Genomic DNA, 23,263 nt, shown 5'->3' on the forward strand with positions numbered 1-23,263 from the left:
CCGCCCCCTGCAAACAGCTGGACCTTGGTGGGCGGGAGGCCTGGAGCTGTGTCCTCAGCACGACCCTGCATCTCCTCCTGAACGGGGGACCTGTACCAACCGCTGCCACGTGCTGAATAGATAAATAAGAGCTACCTACATCAGTAACTTAAAAATCTAACTGTAACTGGATTTTCCTATCCTTTTGTTTCCCCTTCTTGTCATCAGAACCGCCCGCTGAATAAGAATCTTGGCCTCCGCTCCCACACAGTGTTGGTCAGGGGCTTAGTAACGGAAAGGCTTCTGCCCTAAAAAAATATTAATAAACCTGTAAAGGAAAAGAGCCTCTACCCAAAAGCACACGTGGTGCTTTTAGGTGTTTTGCTTTTTTTTTTTTTTTTTTTTTTTTTTTGCTTTTTTGCTTTTTTCCCTATGTGATTAGTTTACACACCAAACAAGAGAAAGCTTAGAAATAAATTAAACATCGACTATACAGGATCTGGTGACATGAGCCAAGGAGTGTGGGGGGGGGAGGGGGCGGGGGATTATTTAGAGAATATATATTCATATGTTTTAATAGAGGTCAAAATATGCTGCCACTGGGTTTGAAAAATAGTGCTAAATAAGAGCTAGACGACTTGAAGTAGAAGACTGAGAACAGAGACTAATGGCTCCAGCCTTTATTGCGTGAGAAAGACAATCCGGCCAGACAGGCACGTCTACGTCTAAATTGCAAGTCAGAGGATTGCACCAAATCCCCCGCCTCTGGGCCACACCGCCCACAGAGGAGAAAGCTCAGAAATGCACAGGGGGACGGGCACGGGTGGTGATGGGGACCCACCATGACGGATACCACACACGCTTCTGCCCAGACTAGGCCAAGGGGGGACCCCAAGGAGAAGGAAACATCATTGTAGCAGAGAAGTGCTGGCTGAAGCTGAACGCCAGGCACGCATTTCACGGGGACCCACAGTGTATGGAAATCAGGATATACCCTCCTCTTCCTCGGCAGGGCTGTGGCCCAAAGTAGCCCATCAGCTCCTTTGTAGTGTCCCCTACAGTGACACCTACTGCAGTATCTGGAACACAGTACATCTGTAGATATTCTCGGAATGAATCAACTATGGCAAGTGCTCCTCAACCTGTCCCCAGCTTAACGTCCCGCAATTCCTCTTCATGTTTGCTCCGTCCGATTTTCTAGGACCTTTCCAAATTCCACAGTCTGTTCTCTTGCTGCTGGCGCTCACCTCCAAGAGCTTTCCTACATCCCCAAAACATGTTTTTTGGGGGGAAAGGCTGGGTGCTGACCATTCCCTCCTTTTGATACACTCCTAGAGATGATGAAGGAATTATTAGGAAGAGATTATTTCTCTGGAGAATTAGCCAACCCACGGGTGGACTGTCATCACCAATGCAATTGCACCATTACCATTCTTACCTCTAAAGGCGTTTATGGGTTTATTTTGTTTTTTAGATTCTACATATAAGTGAAATCCTACGGTATTTATCTTTGTCTGACTTATTTCACTTAGCTTGATATCCTCTGGGTCCATCCATGTTGTCGCAAATGGTAAGAGTTCATTCTTTTTCATGGCTGAGTAATAGTCATGTCATAAGGTATATAAATGCCTAAGTACTATATTATATACCTAAAAATAATATACAATATAATACTGTACATGGCTGGAGTCATATACATAATGAGTTACACAGATCATGTGAACTGCTGTAGAAGCTTATAATCCAAGACGAAGCGCTCTGACATTAAGCTGTGACACACTAACAAATGAACCTTAAGCATGGATGTTAATTAATTGCGCAAACAAATTTCACTAAGAGCAGTTACCGACTTAGGGGAAGGAACCATTTCCAAACAGATTAGAAGTATCATTTACATATAAGCCAAATCAATGAAATATAAACAGGGACTAAGCTGCTCTGATCCACTAATCATCTTTATCTATTCATTAAGAAGGTCTTTACAAGGCCACTTAGTAGTAGAGCTTCGTTATATCATTTCCGAGTTAGGCAGAATTATTTTAAGTCTGTAATTCCAACTTCTCCTTAAATCAAATTGTCCTTCATGTTGATACAGGTTGGTGAGATGTCCAAGACTAATTGGAACAATGCACTAGATTACAAGTGTTGTAAGGGGGGGTTTCTGCCTCATCTGCCCATGATTGCAAGCCTAGTGCCCAGCATGGGTGCCTGACACATAGTAGGTCCTCAATAAATATTTGCTGTGTGCCAAGATCTGCTCTAGGTACTGAGGAGAAGTGCTCAGTGCTCAGCAATGACGCTAGGTGGAGGCTGGGGGGAGTTGCTCCTGGAAACAGCAGGGGGGGACCCAGGGCAGGGGTGGAATGAAGTGCCCTGATCTTAATGTGTCTCCTCTTGCCTGTTCCTGCCCTTTCCCTCCCAAACATGACTCCTCAAATGGACACGTGTCCTTCTCCATAGGACCAAGGCAGCTGGTCCCAGTGTTATCATCACGGCCTCATGACACGCTTATCTCCACCCCAAATGTTTAAAGGTCAAGTGTATCTAGGGGCAGCCCAGTGAGACAGTAGAAAATAAAATGACTTCTTGGTTTGATTCAGGAGGCACCTTCCCAGTGGGGTGGTGGAACTCGGCATGGGAGGAGACGGGAAAAACTGGGAAAGGAGAAAAACACCAAAGGGAGATGGGCAGAGGGCACCAGGGTGCACTCCAGAAAGGCCACCGAGTTAGGCCGAGGCCACTGAAGACCATGAACCTGGGAATAACCACGTTTGGGGGTCAAGGGGAAGGCTCTTTGGTTACATATACTAAATGGTAAATTAAGACATTCCAGTGATTGGAAATCCTATTTGATTTTGTCAATAATTGATGGAAATAAACAAAAGCTTAGTCTGCCTAGATCAGCAGCCACTCCCCCTTCGGCGACACCTGCAACTTTCCAACACCAGGCCTGGGCCACTCCTGCTAAGTTGGCACCGATTTAACCTGCTGGAAAGAAAAGAAATAAAAATGCCACCTCTTTCTTTAGCTTGGCTTGTTTACCGATTGAAGACTAAACCATAGTTGCTTCGCCCAGACGGTTACCAGAAGAGAGAGTGTAAAGATGACATTGAAAAACGAAGTCATCCCAAGCATAGCTGAGCAACAGCTCGAAACAGCATTCCTGTGTCTCTTTGTAAGTATTTGTCACAATTCAAACCCGCATTTCTTGGCTAGAACAGCACAACTGAAAACGCTCCCCAGAAATCCCATCAGTGGCTGGGTCCAAAAGCAGACACTGTGATTTCTCTGAAGAGGGGAAAACAATGAACGTGTCACCGTGAATTTACGAAGCATCCTTATGTCTTATTCGTGTGTCGTGTCTTCCCTTGGTCTCCTGCCTCTGCCTTCATCTTTCGTGTCTTTTCTTTAAAGGGTTACAATCCTGTCCAACAAGGCAAAACATTTTTGTGCCAAAATCAAATAGGATGTCCAACCATCGGAATGTCTTAATTTACCATTTAGTATATGGAACCAAAGAAAATTTCACAGGACTTCCAAGTGAATTTCAGTCTGTCTCCTTCCCTCTGTCACCTCCTTTTACACAAATAAACTGGAGCCCGGATTTCCTCTTTTGCCCCAATGCAGAAGCCCGCACCCTGAGCCAGTGGTGGGGACGGCGGAGGTGCCTACCTTGCCCAGGCCGGGGGTGTCCTTCACCTTGTTGACGGCCCTCAGCAGACAGGGTGGCGCCGGCGGAGGGGAGGTCTGCAGGATGCCACTGAAGCTGGTGGCAAAGAGAGGTGGCTCGGCCACAGAAGTAGAAGGTCGATGTTTCTTCTTTTTAGAAGACAGATTTAACTTCTGGGCAGCTCTGCAAGGAAAAATGCAGAAAACGAACCATAAGGGCAAATATGGTACCATCAGATTCGCAGGTCACTTCATTTTCTCCTAAAGAACCTCCTGGCCCTCGTCGAAGCTCAATAGATCTCTCTCCACCCTCTGAGTGCTCTGGAGCACCCCGAACTACAACAGAGCAACGTAACGAGCTACCCCATCATTTACAGAGCAGAAAAAAAGCTATGAAAGTGCCCAGTTCTGCGTGCAACTGAGATTTACGAAGAATTGTTACCCACAAACACTCAGCCTAAGTGTGAATGAAACTGGGCATCTTTAGGGATAAACAGGGCCTGTTGGGTTAATCGCTGCATCACCTCCCCAGTGTGAACTGCAGTGGGGGAGCCCTTGTGAGTTATGTGGTCGCCTTGTGAGTTATGTGACACCTTGGTCACCGCGTGGCTCTTCTTCGGGCCTACCACCATCGTTACCAATATCACGCATGTTCCTAGCAAGCCTCAGCTTCTGCAGAGCAGGACACAGCAAAAACAGAACCTATCTTCGTAGACTTTTCATGAAAATGAAATAAGAGCCTGTAAAGTGGTTAGCACACAGGGCGAACTTACTAGAAGGGAGTTCAAAGGTACATAATAGTGGAGCCCAGGATGACTCTAGGTCTGGGCGCCTCGTGCTGTGCTGCACAATCTCTGTGGAGGTGGCAGGTCAAGCAGGTGGCTTGTAAGTGGAAGGGACATTTTGGTAAACACGATAAGCCACCAGCATGGGTCTGCTTCAGGAAATGGTGAGCCTTCTGTTACTGGAAGTTTCCAAGAGGTGGCTAAAAAACCATTTATAGGGAACATCAGGGTAAGTGAGCATGCATTTGGAAAATCAGACGATTCCAAAATCCCTTCTGAAATGACCCTGGAATTTCTATTCCATTTAGGGGAGCCTCTGTTGGCCGCAATGCAGAAGAACAGTAACGGAGGCGGCTCTTTTGAGACTACAGTTAAAACTTATTTTCTTGTATAATCACGATGCTGTACACTGAAACTAACATTGTACGTCAGCTGCAATTGAAAAATAATAATGAAATATTTTAACAATTATGTTCTTCTTAAAACACGCATACAAAATGAAAATATCAGGACGATTCCACAATTTAGAAATTAATAGAAGTCACATTTTATAGCCATATAATCTACGGGAACATCGTATTTTAATTTCGACATCACCGTAATCAGCCGCTGGATCTCTATTTCATATACTCCAATTTCTTGGAAGTCAGCAGCTTCTGTTCTTTTTATATAGCACTTCAGTGACATGCAGATAGGAGGTTAAGGTCAGGAAATCATTCATGTGTAATTGTATTATTCAGTGACATCAAGGAGAAGCAGTCACGAGAGGATTGAGAAGGTAAAGACATTTTGGCTAGAGGTCTATTTTGTGTAATTAATGCCTTGCAGGCTCTTTGTTCATAGGGAGAAAAGCAAATGAGTGGGTTGTTTTACAAGATTTCAAACAACAAAAAATTAATCTAAAAAGCTATTATAAGCAATATTTACTTGTCTCATTCCTACCACGGATAGTATCACATTTTTCCTAAAGCTATTCGGCACAGCATACATCTTTAAACATCCAGGAGCTCCATTTAATTCTCTGTGCCTTGTTGCAAGAAAAAAAAGATAGTTTCTCTAGCAGGATGAAATTAATATTTACCGAACACCTATAAAGAAAGTGGTGCCACGCTAAGCGTTATCAAACTATGAGGAGACGAGCAATGGTGTGAACTTGGCAAAAATGAAAACCTACTGAGCTCAATTCTTCCCTCTGGGTCCCACCCCTCTCCATAGCCTTACTCATCTCACCCAGGACACAGCCACCCTAACACATCAATACGATGACACATGAATTCAGAAACCAGTTTAGAATTGAGATGACCTTCACATGGGATGGTGACTTTTTTCTGATTGTCCAGATCTAAAACTAAATGAGGTAAATAATTATGTGGTGAATTCCACTGTTTAGGTGGGGGGAAATGTCTTAGGTCTCTATAGAGATTAGAGAACTTACGGAGATTTTCTGACTTCTAAATTTTTTTGCATTTGTGTGGTAGACTATTTGAACTTGGATTTTTAAAATTGTGACATATTTAAATGGGAAGCCCCTCCGTCTAAGTGCATCTCATGAGAATTAAATTGGGGTCCACCTACCTTAGCATCTAGGGATTACTAAAATATTGCCCTAACGATCTTCTAAGAATTATTAGTTTCACGAAGAACAGAACTTTCCTTCGGGAACAGGCAGGAATCTCAGGCAGTACAGTGATTTTTTTAAAGGAGTCTCTACCCTTATGAACATTCTGACACACTGAGTGTTGCTAACCCACGTCTTGAGAGCGTTTCATCTTTCCTGAGAGGGGTGGTCAAGTGTGGGACGCTCAGCTAGGTGGGTAAAAGGTTTATAAAAATTAAGAGGTCATTTGAGAATTGTTAAATTGGGCCCAGGCGATTGATTGGTGAGATAACAACTGAAAAACTGCTCAAGAGGAGGGCAGGGTGAGGCCCTCAGCCTGCCACATCTGCTCCACAGAAAGGGTCCTGACCCTGGGGGAGGCGCAGTGGTAGAATCTCCACCGTCAGCAGGAAAAAGACAATCCAAGCTGCAATTTAATGTGACAATGGCTGGGGCTGCTGTGGGCTCCGACGGCCTGTGTGCCATTAGAAGGCATTTCAATGCTCTGAGGATTAAGACTATCTGATAATCAGCAATGACATGACAGATCACAGCAGCTCCTAGGAAATCTATGGGGTCAGCGACACGGGGGTAGAGAAATACAACAGATTATAAATAAGGAAGCTGTGTGACAAGAAGCAGTGGTCTCAGGCCAAGCTTCTGGACATAGTTAAGATAGCCATCTACACGTAAAAAAACAAAAAAAAACACCAGTCAGGCTCCATGTTGAAATAACACCCAGTTAAAAGTCTCCTGGCTCTGCCATGAAGCATGTTCATTTTGGAAACTCCCCAAACCGGGAGTAAGAGCACCCCCCTCCTTCACCTTTCCATTCTCTAATTGGCTGTCACCGAGGTCATCTCCATGTCCCCAGAGACGGAAAGCATATGGGTCTTGGGTTTTTTTTCTGATTTTTATGTAAATAATCCATTTCATTAGTGCAGGAAAAGAATTCATGACATGACTTCAAATAAAACGTTTACTGCTAGGAGGCAAAACGCCGCTGACCATCAACCTCAAGCAATATTGCGCTAAAACTCTACAGCCAGACCCTGTTATAATTTGAAAATGGATCGATTTTTGCAACTCAATGCATAACGTTAACTCATTGTGATGACTGTTCTAAATTTCCCTTTATTTTTCTCTAAAAAGGTCCGCCCATTTTTCAAGGGCTTGTACAAGTTGCCCTCACTGACTGCTGCAGGGACCACCATCCTTTCCCCCGAAGCCTCACAGCAATTGGGCTTAGGAGTCTATATCTTGTGTTTTAACACCTAATGGTCTTTCGCTTCTGCAGGTCATCAGTGTTGCCTCCATTACTGTATTAACTCACTGAAGGTCAATGCCATGTGTCTCCTTTCTTCTGTGGCTCCCAGACCTGCCCCATGGCTGTGTGCCCGGCTGATGCCATAGCACAAGCTCACTCAGGCTTTGTCATCAGTCCTGACTTTGGATCTACACCAGCACACGCCAAGCCCCAAGATTAATCAGCCTGGAGTTGTAGGTCAGGCTTAGACCTTGGGGTGCTTTACTCTTTCTGAAGCATTTCCCACACAGTGTCACATCCATCCTCACTCAGTCCTGCAAGGCCAGCAGAGGTATTTGTATGGCAAACTGCAGATTTTTTTAATCGAAGGCTCAGTAGTTACCTGACTCTATCCATGGTCACAGGACTAGTGATTCTCATACTTGAGATTAGGACTCAAGCTTTCTGTCTTCTAGACCCAGGGTCTTTCCAGTACATCATGCTATTAAGCAATTTGCTAAATGAAAGCAGTTATTTTATTTTATTTGGGCAAAATAAAACCAAATGATAATCATTTGCCTAATAATGAAGACAAAAAAAACAGTTACAGATATTTATATGTGACTCAAATCAAATCATATATAAGCATTTACCAATTACTGATCTAGTTGCTTAGCAACATAGCTTCATATCACAGGGGAAAAATGTCTCAGCTGAGTGAGTTAGGTCATGCCCAGAATTAGGATGTAAAAAGCAAGTTATAAGAAAATGGTTTCTCTGTTTCAACAACCCCAACCCAGAGTGAGTCCTTGTGTGACAATAACAGTCCGACAATGGCCACCAGCACCCAACACTGTTAGGCCCCATCTCATGCCTCTCCCTCACCTAAGGAATGCTGAGAGCTGCTCAGAATGCAATAAATCAATGTTTATTGAAGGCACAAGAGAGCTACGTAATCCAGAGTCCATCCACATCACTAAAGTCATCAGGCAATTGCTCTGTGTTCAAGAGTCTGCCCCTAAATTGCACAGATGAGAAGGATCCACACCACCAAACAGGATTGATAACTTGGCTTCACAGCAGCAGCTGAGATGGAAAAAAAACTGGGAGGCAAAAAGCATTAACAAACACACGTCTGGAGGGGCTCCTCTAGGGTATTTTGCTTGAAGTACGTTGATTGCAGATGCCCTGGGCAATGCCAGGTGGGGACAAATCACAGGGTGGGCACTCTGCCCTGTGCCCCTGGGACACAGCCTTGCCTGCAGTCTGACCTGGCGCCAGTGGTCATGCGCCTGGGTTTGACCACCTAGCCACAGCTGCACCCCGATTTCCTCTGCTCTTACTCCTGTTGTGCAGCCTGGGCCCTGCCCTAGGTCCGGGTCTTCCCAGACCCCCAGCCTGGCTTCCTGATCACCTGACTTCTGCCCCCAGGCCTTCTGCTCCAGCCTGGACGGATCTCGCTGGCTTTCTTCTTTATTTGCACTAAGGTCCCCGTGCATTTTTCCTGTGCTGACTGGCCTTTCTAGTCACCAATGCCTCCGGCCAGATGCTCCCTGTCTGCACATCTTTAAGGCCCTGGCCGATCTGCCCAGCACATGCCCGCTTGGTACCCAGGGAACTAGGCAGCTTAACCCCCTCCAGAGCCACGCCTTTGCCAGCTGGGCTCAATACACAAATTAACAGAGTAAGTGAGGTCTAGTCTTATTAAATGGAACTGATGAAACCATGCAACTAAAATCCAGCAATTTGTTGCCTGTAAATATAGGCAGAGAAAAAGACAATCCTAGACTAATTAAAGCCCATTTCTTGTGCCTGATTTTTCTGCCGAGAAACAACTGTCCACAATATATGTATATATAAACCTCTAGAGTTCAAGGGCGATCCAACTAAAATTAAGATTCTTGGAGGAATAAGCATATTCCAGATAATTTGATTTCAAGAACCTAATGAATCTAATGTTCTTTTCATTACATCATGCTGCCTTTTAGATGCTAACTCCAGTAGTTTCTGGTTAAGTCATTTATATATATATGCTAATGTAATGTAAAAAAAACACACCAAAAAAACCCCACGAAACTGCATGATCTACCATAAATGGATAGCTCATTTAAAGGCCAAGGGTGGCCACTAATTCCCTTGAAGTTCTCCTTAATATTTATCTTCCTTAGCTGTTAGGTAAAAAATTATCTTGAAAAGCGTAAGAAACTGAAAAGCAATTGTGTTGTTCACTTTTAACGTCCTTCATTTACAAGAAACGGTGTTTTATTCTCACTTTCCCCCCATTCTGATCATGCAAAATTACAGACTGACATGAAATTACACACTTCAGATATAAGTTGCTGCCTGAAGCGGCAAATTGCTATCAAGGTGTGATAGCCAGAAATGGGCAGAGGAAACAAAGCCTTTAATCCCTAACTCCTTCCTCAATACCTGTAGCTCGTTCCGAGCAAAGCTAATTAATTGTCAACGCTGGGTGACGCGCTTTGCGGTTTGGGGGCTTCTTGGGTAATTAAATCTGAATATAACAGTTGATTTCGCTTGCTATAGGAAGTAATTCCTCCTTTGCCCTTTTATATCAAAATTTCTTTTTGTTTAACAAATGACACCAGAATTGAAATCTGAAGAAATAATTAAGTTGTTTCAAAGAATAGCAATTAGCATGGGGTCCCTGCATTACGGGACTAGGAACTGGACACAGCGGTGGCACAGGCCTAGGCCTGGCCCTGACTCTGCGGAGGGGCGGGACTGCTGGGACCTCAAGGGCCCCACTAGAGGGACAGTGGCAGGAGCTCACATCTCCTTTCCTAGCTACTCGACTGCCAGGTGACAAGGGATGGGGTCTGCGCAGATCGCTGGAAAGCGTGGCCAACACACGCTGCAGCGGGGTGCACGGGTCACGCTCATGTTCAAAAGCTCCCAAGCAGAGGAAAGGAAGCAACTGTTGTTTTCAATAAAGCAGAGAAGCGACCTCCGAAAAGCACACAGTACAGATGAGAGATTCTTCCAGCAAAGGAACATGATAGGAAATAGAATCAATAGCAGTCACGGCCTACTGAGACTCTGCGGCCGACTTCTTTTGGGACTTGGCATCAAAGCTGCTAACAGAGACCCGTAACTCACTTGTTGTGCCTACTTGCTTATTTGGTTATTTCTGCAGGTGCAGGGCGGTCGTGCTATGGAGGGGCATGGGGCAGGGGCAGGACATAGGGTGGACACAGCCACCACTGGCAGGACACGAACTTGAGCTCGAAGGACAGGCTCCCTCCACCCCTCCCATTGCCCTGTTGTGGTGATTCCCTCTAATGCTGTGGCTGAAGTTGTTGGGGGCTGTGCACAAGCGTGTGCGTGTGTGCGTGTGCATGTGCATGTGTGTGTGTGTGTGCGCAGTCTGGGGAGGGAGGGAGAAGGCAGCAAGAGTAAACAAATTAAAAATAAGAAGATAACTCAGTGGATTCCTCTCAAGCAATTCGTCTCTCTCAACTAATGTCTTTATTACATTCTTCATAGTTACTTTTTTGTCTTGTTAATAAGTATGTTTGAAACGATTAAACACTGCTATGCAGAAAGGAAATCATTTGGAGAGAAACTGTAGGCAACAGATTCATCAAAATAAAATGAAGACAGTTCAAGTTTCATGGTTAACTCTGTTAAGAAGCTTGAGCCTGTGAAACTGCACGTTTCACTAATGTTTATTTTAGAGGGTGCACTACTTTAGGGAGGTAAAATATATAGTAAGTAAAACTGAATTTTTTATGCAGTGGCTATTCTGATTTATTAGACTCCTAAGTTAAATGAGTCCCGTATTCGCAGAATTATAACTAGTTTTCTGACTCTGAATCCTTGGCTAAGAATAAAATTCCCAGGTATGATATTATTATAAGAAAAATAATATTTCTATGTACCGACAGAGCTCCTAGGAACAGACTGTGTGAGGAGAGGGAAGTGCCTGTTCTTAGAAGAGGGTGCCATCCAGCTGGGTCTGAATCAGTTCAGGTGCAGCTGGACAGGATGTCACTCATGTCACCTGCTTAATCAGGCTCAATCCTTCATCTTCTCGTGTCGGTTCACAAGTTTACACAACAGATAGGTTTCTACGAATTGCTTGTGCTTCGAGTTTTACAAATTAAATCTTACTTCGCATTGATTTCTACGAACATTTCAGAGACTTTTGCCTATATATTTTTTTAAGGTTATCTTTATTGTTGAAAATATTACAGATGTCCCCTTTTTACCCCCATTGATCCCTCCACCCCGCATCCACCCCACCCCCAGGCCTCCCCCAGACCAGTGTCTGTGTCCATGGGTTATGCTTATAAACATATTAAGTTTTTTAGTTAATCTCTCCCCGCCCACTCCCCCCTCCCCACCCTCCCTCTAGATCCCTCAGTCTGTTCCATGCTTCTATGTCTCTGGATCCATTTGGTTCATCGGTTTATTTTGGTTATTACAGTCCACACATAAGTGAGATCATGTGGTGCTTGTCTTTCTCTGACTGGCCAGCATCTTGGATCCCTCCGAGACTTTTTGTCTTTATGAACGATATTCCACTGAGAGTGGCTACACTTTTTAACATTTCTGTGCTCTCCTTCTACCCTGTCAAAGAAATTACTAACCACCACCAATGCAAAGACTCGGTCAGGGCTGCACTTAAAGATGCACAGAAGGGACCCAGCCTAATTACCAAGAAATGGGTTAGAAATAGAAAAGATTTTTCACTTTTTGTAGAGAGCCTCTGACTCCACGGACAGAAACCACTTATTTTAATGACGTAAAATCTTGGTTTAGATCTTCATTTGTCATATAAGATATAAATATATTCAGTTTAGGTTTTCAGGCTAAAGAGTTTTCAGTAGGAAGATGGCAACTGAGGCTCTAAGAATGGATGCAATGGCCCCAGGAGGTGCAGAGTAGAATCTGCACCCAGAACAGATCGTCGAAAAAATGTATTTTTTTGATGTGCCGCAGAATTTTAGGAATTAGCCTACGTGTGCCATGAGATGAACAAGGTTGAAAATCCCGGGTGTAGGTGGTGGCTTTTGTTTTAAAATTCCTCTAGCCCAGAGGTTCCTCAAGGCTATGCTTTGGGACAGATTACATACACTTAAAGTTTCTAAATATCTTCCCAAACAAGCCTATTTAAGTTGTATTAACAAGTTCTTCATCATCTTTGGGGAAGGTGGGGTTTTTTGGGGTTTTTTTCAGAGGGCTAAAACCAGCCTCTGTGCATTGCTTCTTAAAGGGCACGGCACAGCCTAACCTCCTGAGTTCCCTGGATCCACCGGGATGTCTGGCTCCCTGCCTCCCGGCCCACACTCCAAGGGAAGGCGGTGGTCAGAGCTGATGCTTAACGTCACCTGCTCCAACGGAAGCCTTGCTCATGACAACACGGGCTTTTATTTTGAATGGTGCCTGGCACACAGTAGGTGCTCAATAAACACTTGCAGACTAAGGGAACAAACACCCAGACTTTTCTGTTTGTGGTTAAGGCTCGTTGGCTTCTTAAATGATGACGAGCCGTAAAATATTCTGCGCTATGGGGTTTTGCAGGCTCTGTTCATAAAACAAATATAATTACCATCTTCATTATGATTCTTTTTCCACATCATTATTAGTCTGCGGCCAACACTTGTTTTACCGAGCCTTCAAGGGAGGGATATTTTGAGGTTGCCTGCTGAAGCCAACATCCTCCCTGGGTTCTCCATGAGGTAAAGGCTGTGGGTTTCTGCTTTATAAGGTTAATTCCAAAAGTCAATTGGATTAGATGATCCTTTCTGCCATTTCTGACCTTTAGAGAAAAAAACAGTTGCTGCCAGACTCGCAGGGGAGGGCTCTTTCTCTCCTCCAGAGGGGGCTCAAAGTCCACATTTCCTGGGCTTTTCCCTGGGGTCGCTGGCATGGGAGACATGCCTTTAGATATGGCTTACGTTTATTGTTAACTAATGAATCTTCAATTTTTTAAAAAATCTTCAATTTTTAAAAAAATATATTTTTTTCAAGATTATATTCTCAAGGTAATTAAATCAATGTTCCTGTTCTTGAACAATATGTTCTCATTAGAGTGACAATTCAACAATTCAATTTTATCCTGCTCTGCTTTTCCCCAGAATGAAAACATAGGTTAAGCCAAAACACTTAATTGTGCCCAATTTCTTCTCTTGCTGGAGGCTCAAAGTTTCTTAAATAAAACAAATGCGGCCATTGAAGTCCGAGTTAATACAGCAAATTCTCTATTTCAGGGCACCGTCATCCATTTTGCTTGGAAATAATTTTCCACTTCTGAACTTTAATAGATTTCACTGTTTCAAAAACGTCTTCCCATTTATATTCCTTACTACATGTATTACCTCCTTACAAAACTGTAAGCTCCTGGAGGCTACAGCCAGTAGCTCACTTACGTATTTATCCTGCATGTGGCAACATCTTTATGAACATTTGTTGAAGACAAAGAATGCATAAGTGGATCCACGAATGAGTGTGTAAGAGGGTGACTGCTCCCACCAACTCTGCCCCCCGACTTCTGGCAGGTCCCAAACCCAGTATGTCTTCCTTCAAAGATTTGAAAGTCAACAAGACATGATCCCTAACGACTCCCCAGCTCTAAGATGCTTCTGCTTTTATAAGTACTGTGACACTTTAACTTGCTATTAAAAGCATCCAAAACATTATTTCACTCTTCCTTGGGGTTCTAGAAGGCTCTAGATCTTAGATTCTTAGTATCTTCTCCCACTATCATGAATTCCTTGTGTGCGCCTTAATAAAGTAACCGGCCAACAGGATGCTGGCAAGGAGATGTTCACTACAACGGTAAAAAGACCAAATTACCTGAAAGGTGCCTTAAAATCCTGCGCTTTTGCTATAGATGGTTTCCGTTTTCTTCTGAATTTTCAAGTGAAATCAAGTTCTTTGGACTCTCTATTCTGTTCTGTCTCGTCAGGCAATGATTTTAGAAATGGATACACAGATAAATGAGTTAACCATTAGCCTCAGACACCCACCCACGCAGTCACAGAGCCAAGGTCCTACCGCAGGTGGGGGGTCCACTCCTACACCCTTTCCCTTGCACCTGACCCAGGAGCCACTGCTGCTCAGCCGCTGTGAAAGCATGACATAATTTTGAATTTTATCTGATGCAAATGATTATTTATCATCATCAAGCCATCCTATTTGATGGGATCTATTTTACTAATCACTGCCTGTTTGGGGAATCTGAAAAAATATTTTGTTTTAATGCCCATGTGATAGGAATATAATTACATGACACCCTCATTTCTGTGCACAGAGTCATGCCAGCGCCCCTAAGATGCCCCCTTCCTATTCAGCCTTCTAGGCCGAGATTGCTGCATGTGACAGCTTCCCCAGCACTCAAAGGAGAACTGATTCTTTCTTTCCCATATGTTCTGACAGTATTTTGCTAATAAAGCTACCTTGTGGCTGATCACAGTGTATTCCAGTAGAATTAATGTGTCTCAGCCACTCCTCTCCGTGGTTCACTTTGAACCCCAAAGCCCTTGCGAAGTGCCTGTGCCATACTAGGTGTTCAATAAATGTTTGTGTGCCAAATACCTGCTTCCTGTCCTAATTCTGATCTGCAGGCCTTTATTTTAAAATTAGATATAGAGTAAACTGTTGATTTATTTTTTATTAAGGGCCAGATAGAGTTCTAAACAGAGATTGAATTTTGTACAGATTTCGCCACTGTGGCTGAAAGCTAAATGCTGGCAGCTACTTTTCCCATCTCCAGTTATATATTCACATTCAAGTCTTTTCCTGTTCCAAGTGCCACACTGGAAAAACGTTGCCTACACTCAGGAATCAAAATACCAAGAGAGAAAGCCCCCTGATGGTGGGGTGAAGCGAAGGCAGTGGCCACTGAGAACAGCCAGGGATCCCTAAAGAGCAATCAGCCTGCCCCCCCTGTCCCCACCCCGCTGGCTCTTAGTCCCCAGGGTCCAGGGACAGCCTGGCAACTGGAACTTTGGGTTCAGCTGACGAGTGTGTGCAAATGACAGTTTGGCTGTCAAGGAGCTTATTACCTAAGCCAGGAGCTTGCAGATTGCTGAGCTGACAGCTCAGATTTGTGGCTGCGCAGAATTCCTCAGTTCCCCCTAAGAGCGGCCAATAGGCACAGACAGGCCTTGTGGGCTCGTCACTTCACCCACATCAGCATCCCCACCCCAAGGTGCAGCAGGTGGCTCATTTGTGGCGACATCCGAGGGTCACAGCAAAGTGAAAAACGAGCCTGGGGCTGGACCCGAAGAGGTAGATTAATATTCACACTAACGCCAAAGGGCTGCAGTGGGCTTTTCCACATATGTGCTTAGTGCTCACACACACATCCCACGGAGAGGCCCATTCACAGAGCAAGCTCAGGAACACGACCACGTGTCACCCTCCGGGCCATCTCGTGACTCGGCATTAGGACTGGCCAATGGGAATGACTATTTCCGTGAAACATGCTTTTTTTTCCCCCTGCAAAGGGCATTTTCTGAAAGAAAAACAGACCTAAAGCCAAGGAAGAGCCCGGTTCATCCAAAACCAGAATTCCCAGCATCGCCTCCAGTGAGAAGGCTCATGAAATGGAGCAAAGACCCAAACATGAGGCTGGAACCCAAACCTGGGCTTGTCTGACTCAGGATGGCACAGCCACTGTGGAAAGCACTATGGAGCTGCCTCAAAAAATTAAAAATGGAACTGCCTTATGACCCAGCGATCCCGCTTCTGGGATTTTATCCGAAGAAACCTGAAACACCAATTTGAAAGAATATATGCACCCCTATGCTTACTGCAGCATTATTGACAATAGCCAAGATCTGGAAGCGCCCGAGTGCCCATCAGTAGGTGAGCGGACAGAACAGCTGTGGGACATTTACACTGTGGAATACTACGCGGCTGTGAAGAAGAGGGATCTCGTACCCTTTGGGACAGCATGGAGGGACCTGGAGAAAAGTATGCTAAGTGAAATAAGCCAGGCAGAGAGAGACAAGTACCATGTGATTTCACTCATGGAATCTAATGAACAAACTCAACTACCAAGCAAAACAGAGACAGACTGAGAGAGAGCGAGCAGGCAGACAGCTCTGGGGGGGTGGGTTGAGCAAAAACATAAAAAGAAAAGAGAGAACTCATACACGTGGACAACAGTGTGGTGATCTGGGGGCGGGGGGGGGGATAGAGGGGATAAATGGTGATGGAAAAAATTAAATTTAAAAAAAAGAAGTCCCGCTCTTTCCTTGAGGGGGCTGCCTCCACTGTGAAGCCCAGAAAGGAGGCAGCGTGGATTTTCCTTGCCCAGGCCGCCGTCTTGTTCTCCCCCCAACCTCTGCTTTCAGACACCGGTGTCCTCTCAGGTGGGGATGGACAGTCACCCGCTCACACCCAGGGGCACAGTGAAGTTACAGAGCGATCCTCCCAGGGGCACTGGCTCTCACTCTTATCTCCCGTTTTGGAATAAAAAGTTTTGCCGCTCACAGGGTTTCAAACATCAGAGCCTCGGGTCCACACAAAGCTTGTCCTGCTTCCATGACAAAGAACGGCCCCGCGCCGCAGGGACAGCGCAGAAAAACAATCTTGTTCTGTTCCACTGAAGTTTATGAATCTCAGTACCTAAGAAGCCTGCTGAAATGTTGGCCCTAAACGTGCACTGCGTCTCACACAAACCGAAATGTCTCATCAAAGACTCTCACACACACTCTGTCGTTTCATCTTCACTCGAGGCGGGTGACGGAGGCCGGGCAGAGGTGCTTCGGTCTTTGTCATTCAAGCATCCACTCAGCACATGTGTGTTGAGCCGGGCCCTGGTCTTGATACCAAATGCAGAGCTTCAAGGCACAGGGGTCACGGCCAAGGTGATACAGCCCAGGGACAGAGGCGGACAAGCACACTGATGCCTATGGGGGGGCCACAGGCAGGCAGGTGTCACAGCATCGCAGAGGAGGGGCCCTGACCCTGGAGCAGGGGAGCAGGGAATGTTGCATAAAAGCAAAGAAAGAAAGAAGCCAAGACCAGGCAGAAAGGAGAAGATGCCGGGTTGAGGGACCAGCATGAATCTTGACGCGTGGCCCATTTAGGAAAACGGTAGTATTTCCATTTCTGGAGCATGGGGAAGGGGTGGTAATTGTCTTAAGGTCACACAAGCGGTTGGTAACAGAGCTGGGACTCAACCACCTCGGTCTCGATTCCTACTCTTTCCATTCCAGCACATGTGTCCCCAGGGTCCCCATCAGCTAGGGTCTGGGGCCTCTAAGAGTGTCTGAGAGGCAGGCTCACTGCTGGCAGGAGATCACGAGGACAGAGTCAGTAAGGACTCGACCAGGCACTGAGCTGAGCTCCGTGTGTGATCATTCAATTCTCGAAAAATCTCATGAGGGAAGCCTGGTATGCACTTTATTGATGCCAATAACAGGAGTTTAGAGAAGCTATGTAACGTACTGGTCAATGGCTCATATGGGCACAATACCTATTGGTTCTGCTGAATCTGGATGTTATTTAAAGCAGTTCTTCTGACTCCTAGAGGGAGACAACGAGGGAACTAGTCCAGGAGAGATGGCACCAGGAGAGCTTGCAGTGGCATTTCTCATAGGTCTGCTTTGCTTTGCGAATGCACTGAAGGCGTGTTTCTTCCCTGCAGTCTCTCCAAGGGCAGAGCTGAGAAGGTGAGATTAAGAACGGGTGTGTTGCCCTGGCCGGTGTGGCTCAGTTGGGTGGAGCATCACCCCCGTGCACCGAAAGGTTGACGGTTCGAATCCCAGTCAAGTCACATGCCTGGGTTGTGGGTCCGATCCTGTGAGGGGGTGCGCTGGAGGCAGCCGATCCATGTCTCATTCTCACTTTTGGATCCAAAGCAGTCGCTAAGGGAGATGGATACCCAGAGAGAGCTCGTGAGCGTAGCAGGGACTGGGGAGCAAAGCGAGAGAGCTGGCAGTTTAGCTGGAGCAGAAGATCAGGCCCAAACGAAAGCTCCATCCGTCTGTAAGGGGCTGATCCCTTTCGGACCGGCTCAACCATCTGGCGTTATCAGTTTGGAGCTTCTGGGTGCCTAACAGACCTTTGAAACTCCTCAGGGACCACACGTCCTTCCCTTTCACTCTCTTCTTTCTCTCACCTTGATTCCAGCGTTTTTGTTAATTGCTCAGCAGTTTTACTGATGCCAATCGGCCGCCTCTCTCAAAGGCTGTTTGCAGGTATCAGCATATCTGGCCTCTTTGCTCATCCACCAGTGAAAAGCACTCTCCCCCCTCCTTGGCAGCTGATCTTGGCCTTAACAGGACACATGGGAGAGTCCTGGGGGATGAGCTGTGCTCCAGGGGACACTTCAGAGGCACAGAAAGGCATGGGCCGGGCCAGAGGAGGGAGAGCAGGAGGCGGCTGGGAACAAGGGAAGGGAGCTGCTTGCCCTGTTAACGTGAGCAGGAACTCCAAGGATTGCTTCTTATTGGCTTCTTTATATTTCTGGAAAACGCTCCCTCCTTTGCTCAAAATCCCAGAGTAGCATGAGAGCATCTCCGTCTCCACGCATCCAGGAAGCCTGCCCTCGGAATCTATGTGCTTAACAGGGATGTACCTGCTTTCACAAACGGGAAACCAACATCCAGGACGGTGCCTGGGATCTGAGTAAGGGAGTTATTCCTTTTCTAATGTGACTTTGTGTTTTAATCATTTCCCTTGTCCTGGCACGGACAGCTTTGCGTTTCTCACTCCCCATCCCACGCCCCCAGCCCCACCTCTTCCAGATGCGCCAGTCTCACAGGATCCATACAAACAAGAAACCCAAATAAAACAGCACAAGATGGAAACCATTTTCCCCGCGATACAACCACCCACGTGATGCTGCCAACATGTGTTTTGTGTCTCAGATTTCCCTTGATAACAAAGGACATATTTTAAAAGGCGTGGCCCTAGGTATAGCTGGCCAGCAGGGATCTGGAAGCGTTTGGGGATTTGGTTCGGTTTTAGGCTGGTCCCCTCGGGGGCTCAGGGCCATGGCCCTGGACGATGTTAAGGGTCGATCGGTAAAGTTAGGAACACTCCGGGTCAGGTTTGTCAGATAGGATCTCATTCAGTTGCTCAGAGAACTGCTTTCATATTCAGGAATCGACTGAGCTCATTCGATTCCAAATTTGGCAGCCCTGTGGGTTGCCTTACAGCACTCCCTCTGTCCAGAGCTGGGCAGGGCTGCTGGAGAGGGGCTTCAGAGGGGTCTTTCATGAGGTTCCAAGACTCAGAGGGAAGGATGGGGCTGGGAGACAGGCATGGGGAGGGGCAGGGGGGAGGGGCAATGGGCCTGCCTGGGGTACGGTTGTGAGGGAGCCAGAAAGGCCAAGATCACCCAGAAAAGCTCATTCCAGGGCCCTTGCTAAAAAGCCCACTCCCACATCTAAGCAGGTTTTAAGGAGCCAGACATATTCATATTAACCCCAATGTATAGGCTTTAAAAGGAAAAGTTGCAACTGGTCATAAAAAATTTAAAAAATCAGCAATCTATTTTGATGTCCTTCCCTAAAAAATGTACGGCCTTAAAAGTATTCTTTAAAATACTGCTACTCTTTCGATACAAAATTAACCTCACTTAAGACTTCGAAGAAAAGGCAAATCATATTATTTCATTTCCATTTCTAACCTTTTAGATGCTGTTCCCTTCTCCTGCGAAATAAACTGAATTTGCTCTTCGAGTTACTTGGTTTTTTTTTTCCTTTCCCTGAATCCTGGGGAATTTAAGAGCTCAGATGAAGCTCTAGCACAGAAAAATGGAAAACTCCGTGACTGGCATAGATGAGCTTTCAAACCTCCAGTGTCCTACACCTCTGGGGTGACCAGACATTAGATTCCACAGTGGGGAAGGACCCTGTCTCAAGAAAAGCTGAAATGGAAGAGAAATATAATCGACATTTAACATCACAAAAAAAAAAAGATCTCATTTATGTAACTATAAAGGACCTCTTCTAAAACCACAGGCTAACTTCATTTTTATGATCCTGTCCAGAGAGCACATTTGAATTCCATCTTTGATTCTAAAGAGAGCCAATGTCAAATTTTTTAGCAACTCGGAGTAAGTCTGACAATGACTGTCAGTTCAAAACCAGGTTCATTTCCTTCCTGCTTTAGTCGCATCCTCGGGGGTGTTGCAGATCCTATGCCAGGAGTTTGGGTATCTCATCTCATAGAGCTGTGTATGTATTCTGCAAGTCAACTGAACAACAACAAAAAAAAGCTCATAAAATCTAGACCCTCCTCACTTCTTTGGAGTACTTTACACATTTTATTTTCACTTTTCTCAAAAAGAAATTCACTGAAAAAGTTAAAGTATGAAAGAAAGAACAAAAAAAACAACTACAACAGACCATCTAACTGTAGGAACACATATAACTGTTACTTACACCGCTTTCCAATCCATCATTGGCACATCATGGCTAAATTATCAAGTGCAGAATCCATTTCTTCCCATCTGTTAATAAATAGCTTCTCTCAAATGTCTCTTGCAGATCTGGGGCCATCTCAGGAGGAAGTAAGAAAGTGCAAAGGTGAAGGAGAAGAGGCTGGGAAATTCGAAAATCCATGGGGGTCTGGGACGGCTCAGAGCAGCCCCCGCAGGGACATTCCTGAGACTGCAGCCCGTGGCTAAACCATGGCCCCGGCCTCTCTGAGCCCCCAGCCAGCCTCGCAGCCCAGCTCAGCCCCGGCTCCCACATCGCATCTCCCTCCAGGAACACCGCATCGACGGAAGGGATCCTGCCAATCTGGGCAGATGCAAGCAGGCTTCTCCGAGGAAGCCAAGCCGCCAGTTCTCTCTCCTGTCTGCTATCTCAGAGAGAGGGAGGGGGGAGAGCAGAGGCGGGCAGGGAGGGAGGGGGGAGAGAGACAGGCAGAGAGGGAGAGAGGAGAGCCCAGCCGAGACAGAAACACTTGCTAAAACTCCCATTAACCAGAGTAGCTTGGGAATTTTCTGAGCACAGGAGCTGCAACACAGACTCGCCAAATCAAATGTTTAAAACCTTTCATGACACATCCATGTCCACTTTTAGTGCAGACAAAGCCCAGGGTACCAAGGTTCTGGTTGTGTGTGCAGCCCTGTAAGTAAACACTTGTAGACACACATGCAGGCGTATGTCCCCACAAGAGTAATATCTACACGCATATATTTCAGGGAAGGTGTCTAGTGTCGCAGTTGACACATCTTGAAGCTATTCAGATGCTCTGAGCAACGGGAGTGCAGCTCAGACACACAGCGCCCGTGGCCTCGGATACCACCCTTGGTCATTCCTTCCCCAGCTTTGGGGGTTCCTGTTTCTTTTGCCCTGCCTCAGGAAAGAAGCCCCCCAAATGAAGAGGGTAGAGAGGTGCGGCGGGGGCTTGCAGTGACTGTCATCTCTGCACCCCATTCTCCACTGTTTGTGACACTGCAGCCCAGGATGCTCCACAGACAGAGCCAAGGCACAGACTATGCCCAAGGGAGGGAGTGACATGAGGCAGGGACATGAGACACACAAATAGGCTCTGCAGGTGGCGCAGGAACAGGTGGAGACATACAAGGAGGAAGAACTAACAGGTATGCTGGAAGGGCAGCCACGGAGGTGGGAGCACAAGGCCACCTCCGACCCATTCCTGACTGTCCCCTACAGCCCTCCCTCTCTACGGAAGGAATCCTCTCCAGTATATCTCCAAGGGTGGGCCCAATCTTCCACATTAGATACACCCCGTGACAGGTGTAAAGATGAGGATCCTCGGACCCTACCCCAAAGATTCTGCCTTTTCACACGCCCCACAGGTGACTCTGATGGAGACTGAAGTCTGTGAAGACCCAGGTCTTCATCCGTGTTGAGTGGCTGGATGAATGAAAAATTGAATGAAATGAGAAGAGGTCCTAACACCCGTGAGAACCCAACATTTTCGGAAGGTGGACTGACAAAATAAAACTAAAATGAGTGGTTAGACTGGTGAGAGATGAACCAGGAGAGAGAGAATCGTAGAAACTAAATGAGAGTTTTGAGAAGGAATGACTTGCCACTTTTCCAACATGCCACAGTTTCCCACAGCTAATCTCAATCATTGTTATACATCCTCAAATTCTGGACACAAAGCAGGCACTCAGTAAATATGCATTAATTAAATGGCTAAATATATCACTAGAGTATTTCTTAACCTGTGTGGTTGGTACATAGATGTTTGCCCTATTGTTGGTCTTTAAACTGAGCATCTTTCAATGTTTCATATGCTATTTTGTGTGCATAATACACTTAACAAAAAATTAAAATAAGTCATAACATCTGGTCTAAAAAGTTAGTACTTCGTGGATAATGAAGAGAAACAAATCACAGAGAGCTAATCGAACGTTAATAGGACAAAAAGCACAAGAAGGAACCAGAATGAGGTGCACCCAGTGGGGTGTGCAATATTCCGGAGGTCGTTTTCGATCAACTGATGTGTCTGGGGCTCAGAAAGGTGTCACGTTTGTAATCAGCAGTGGCAAAGAGATGACCCAAACAGAGATGGGCTGCATGAAGTGGGTGCAGAGCTTGTACTAACTCTCCTGGAGAAGGACCACCAAAATTAGCAGAGGACAAATCTCCCATTTATTTGGCTTAAAAAGTTTGGAGCAGTTATAAATTAAAAGTTAGGAATTACTCATCCTAATAATTGAATGAACGGATGGATGGATGGATGGATGGATGGATGGATGGATGGATGGAATGGATGGATGGAGTGGATGGAGGAGTGGGTGGGTGGGTGGATGGATGGATGGATGGATGGATGGATGGATGGATGGACGGATGGACGGATGGACAGATGGATAGATGGACAGATGGGTGGTGGGGTGGATGGATGGTTAGCTGGATAGATGAGTGGATGAATAGAGGGGTGAATGGATGGAGGACTGGAGGGAAGGAGGGAGGGAGGGAGGGAGGGAGGGAGGGAGGGAGGGAGGGAGGGAGGGAGGGAGGGAGGGAGGGAGGGAAGGAGGGAAGGAGGGAAGGAGGGAAGGAGGGAGGAAGA

The 23,263-nt window shown here is 45.9% G+C and overlaps 1 protein-coding gene across 2 annotated transcripts in view; it reads right to left on the reverse strand.

The window, feature by feature from the left end:
- Positions 1-23,263, reverse strand: part of KIF26B (kinesin family member 26B) — a 280,606-nt gene that overhangs the window by 79,286 nt on the left and 178,057 nt on the right. For both annotated transcript variants that reach the window (XM_081124262.1, XM_081124261.1), the window contains one exon: positions 3,652-3,832. In XM_081124262.1, the coding sequence (XP_080980388.1) occupies positions 3,652-3,832 (181 nt within the window). The remainder of the gene's footprint in view (positions 1-3,651; positions 3,833-23,263) is intronic.

Source organism: Miniopterus schreibersii (genome assembly GCF_964146895.1).
Source record: "Miniopterus schreibersii genome assembly, chromosome: 21".
Classification (NCBI taxonomy): domain Eukaryota; kingdom Metazoa; phylum Chordata; class Mammalia; order Chiroptera; family Miniopteridae; genus Miniopterus; species Miniopterus schreibersii.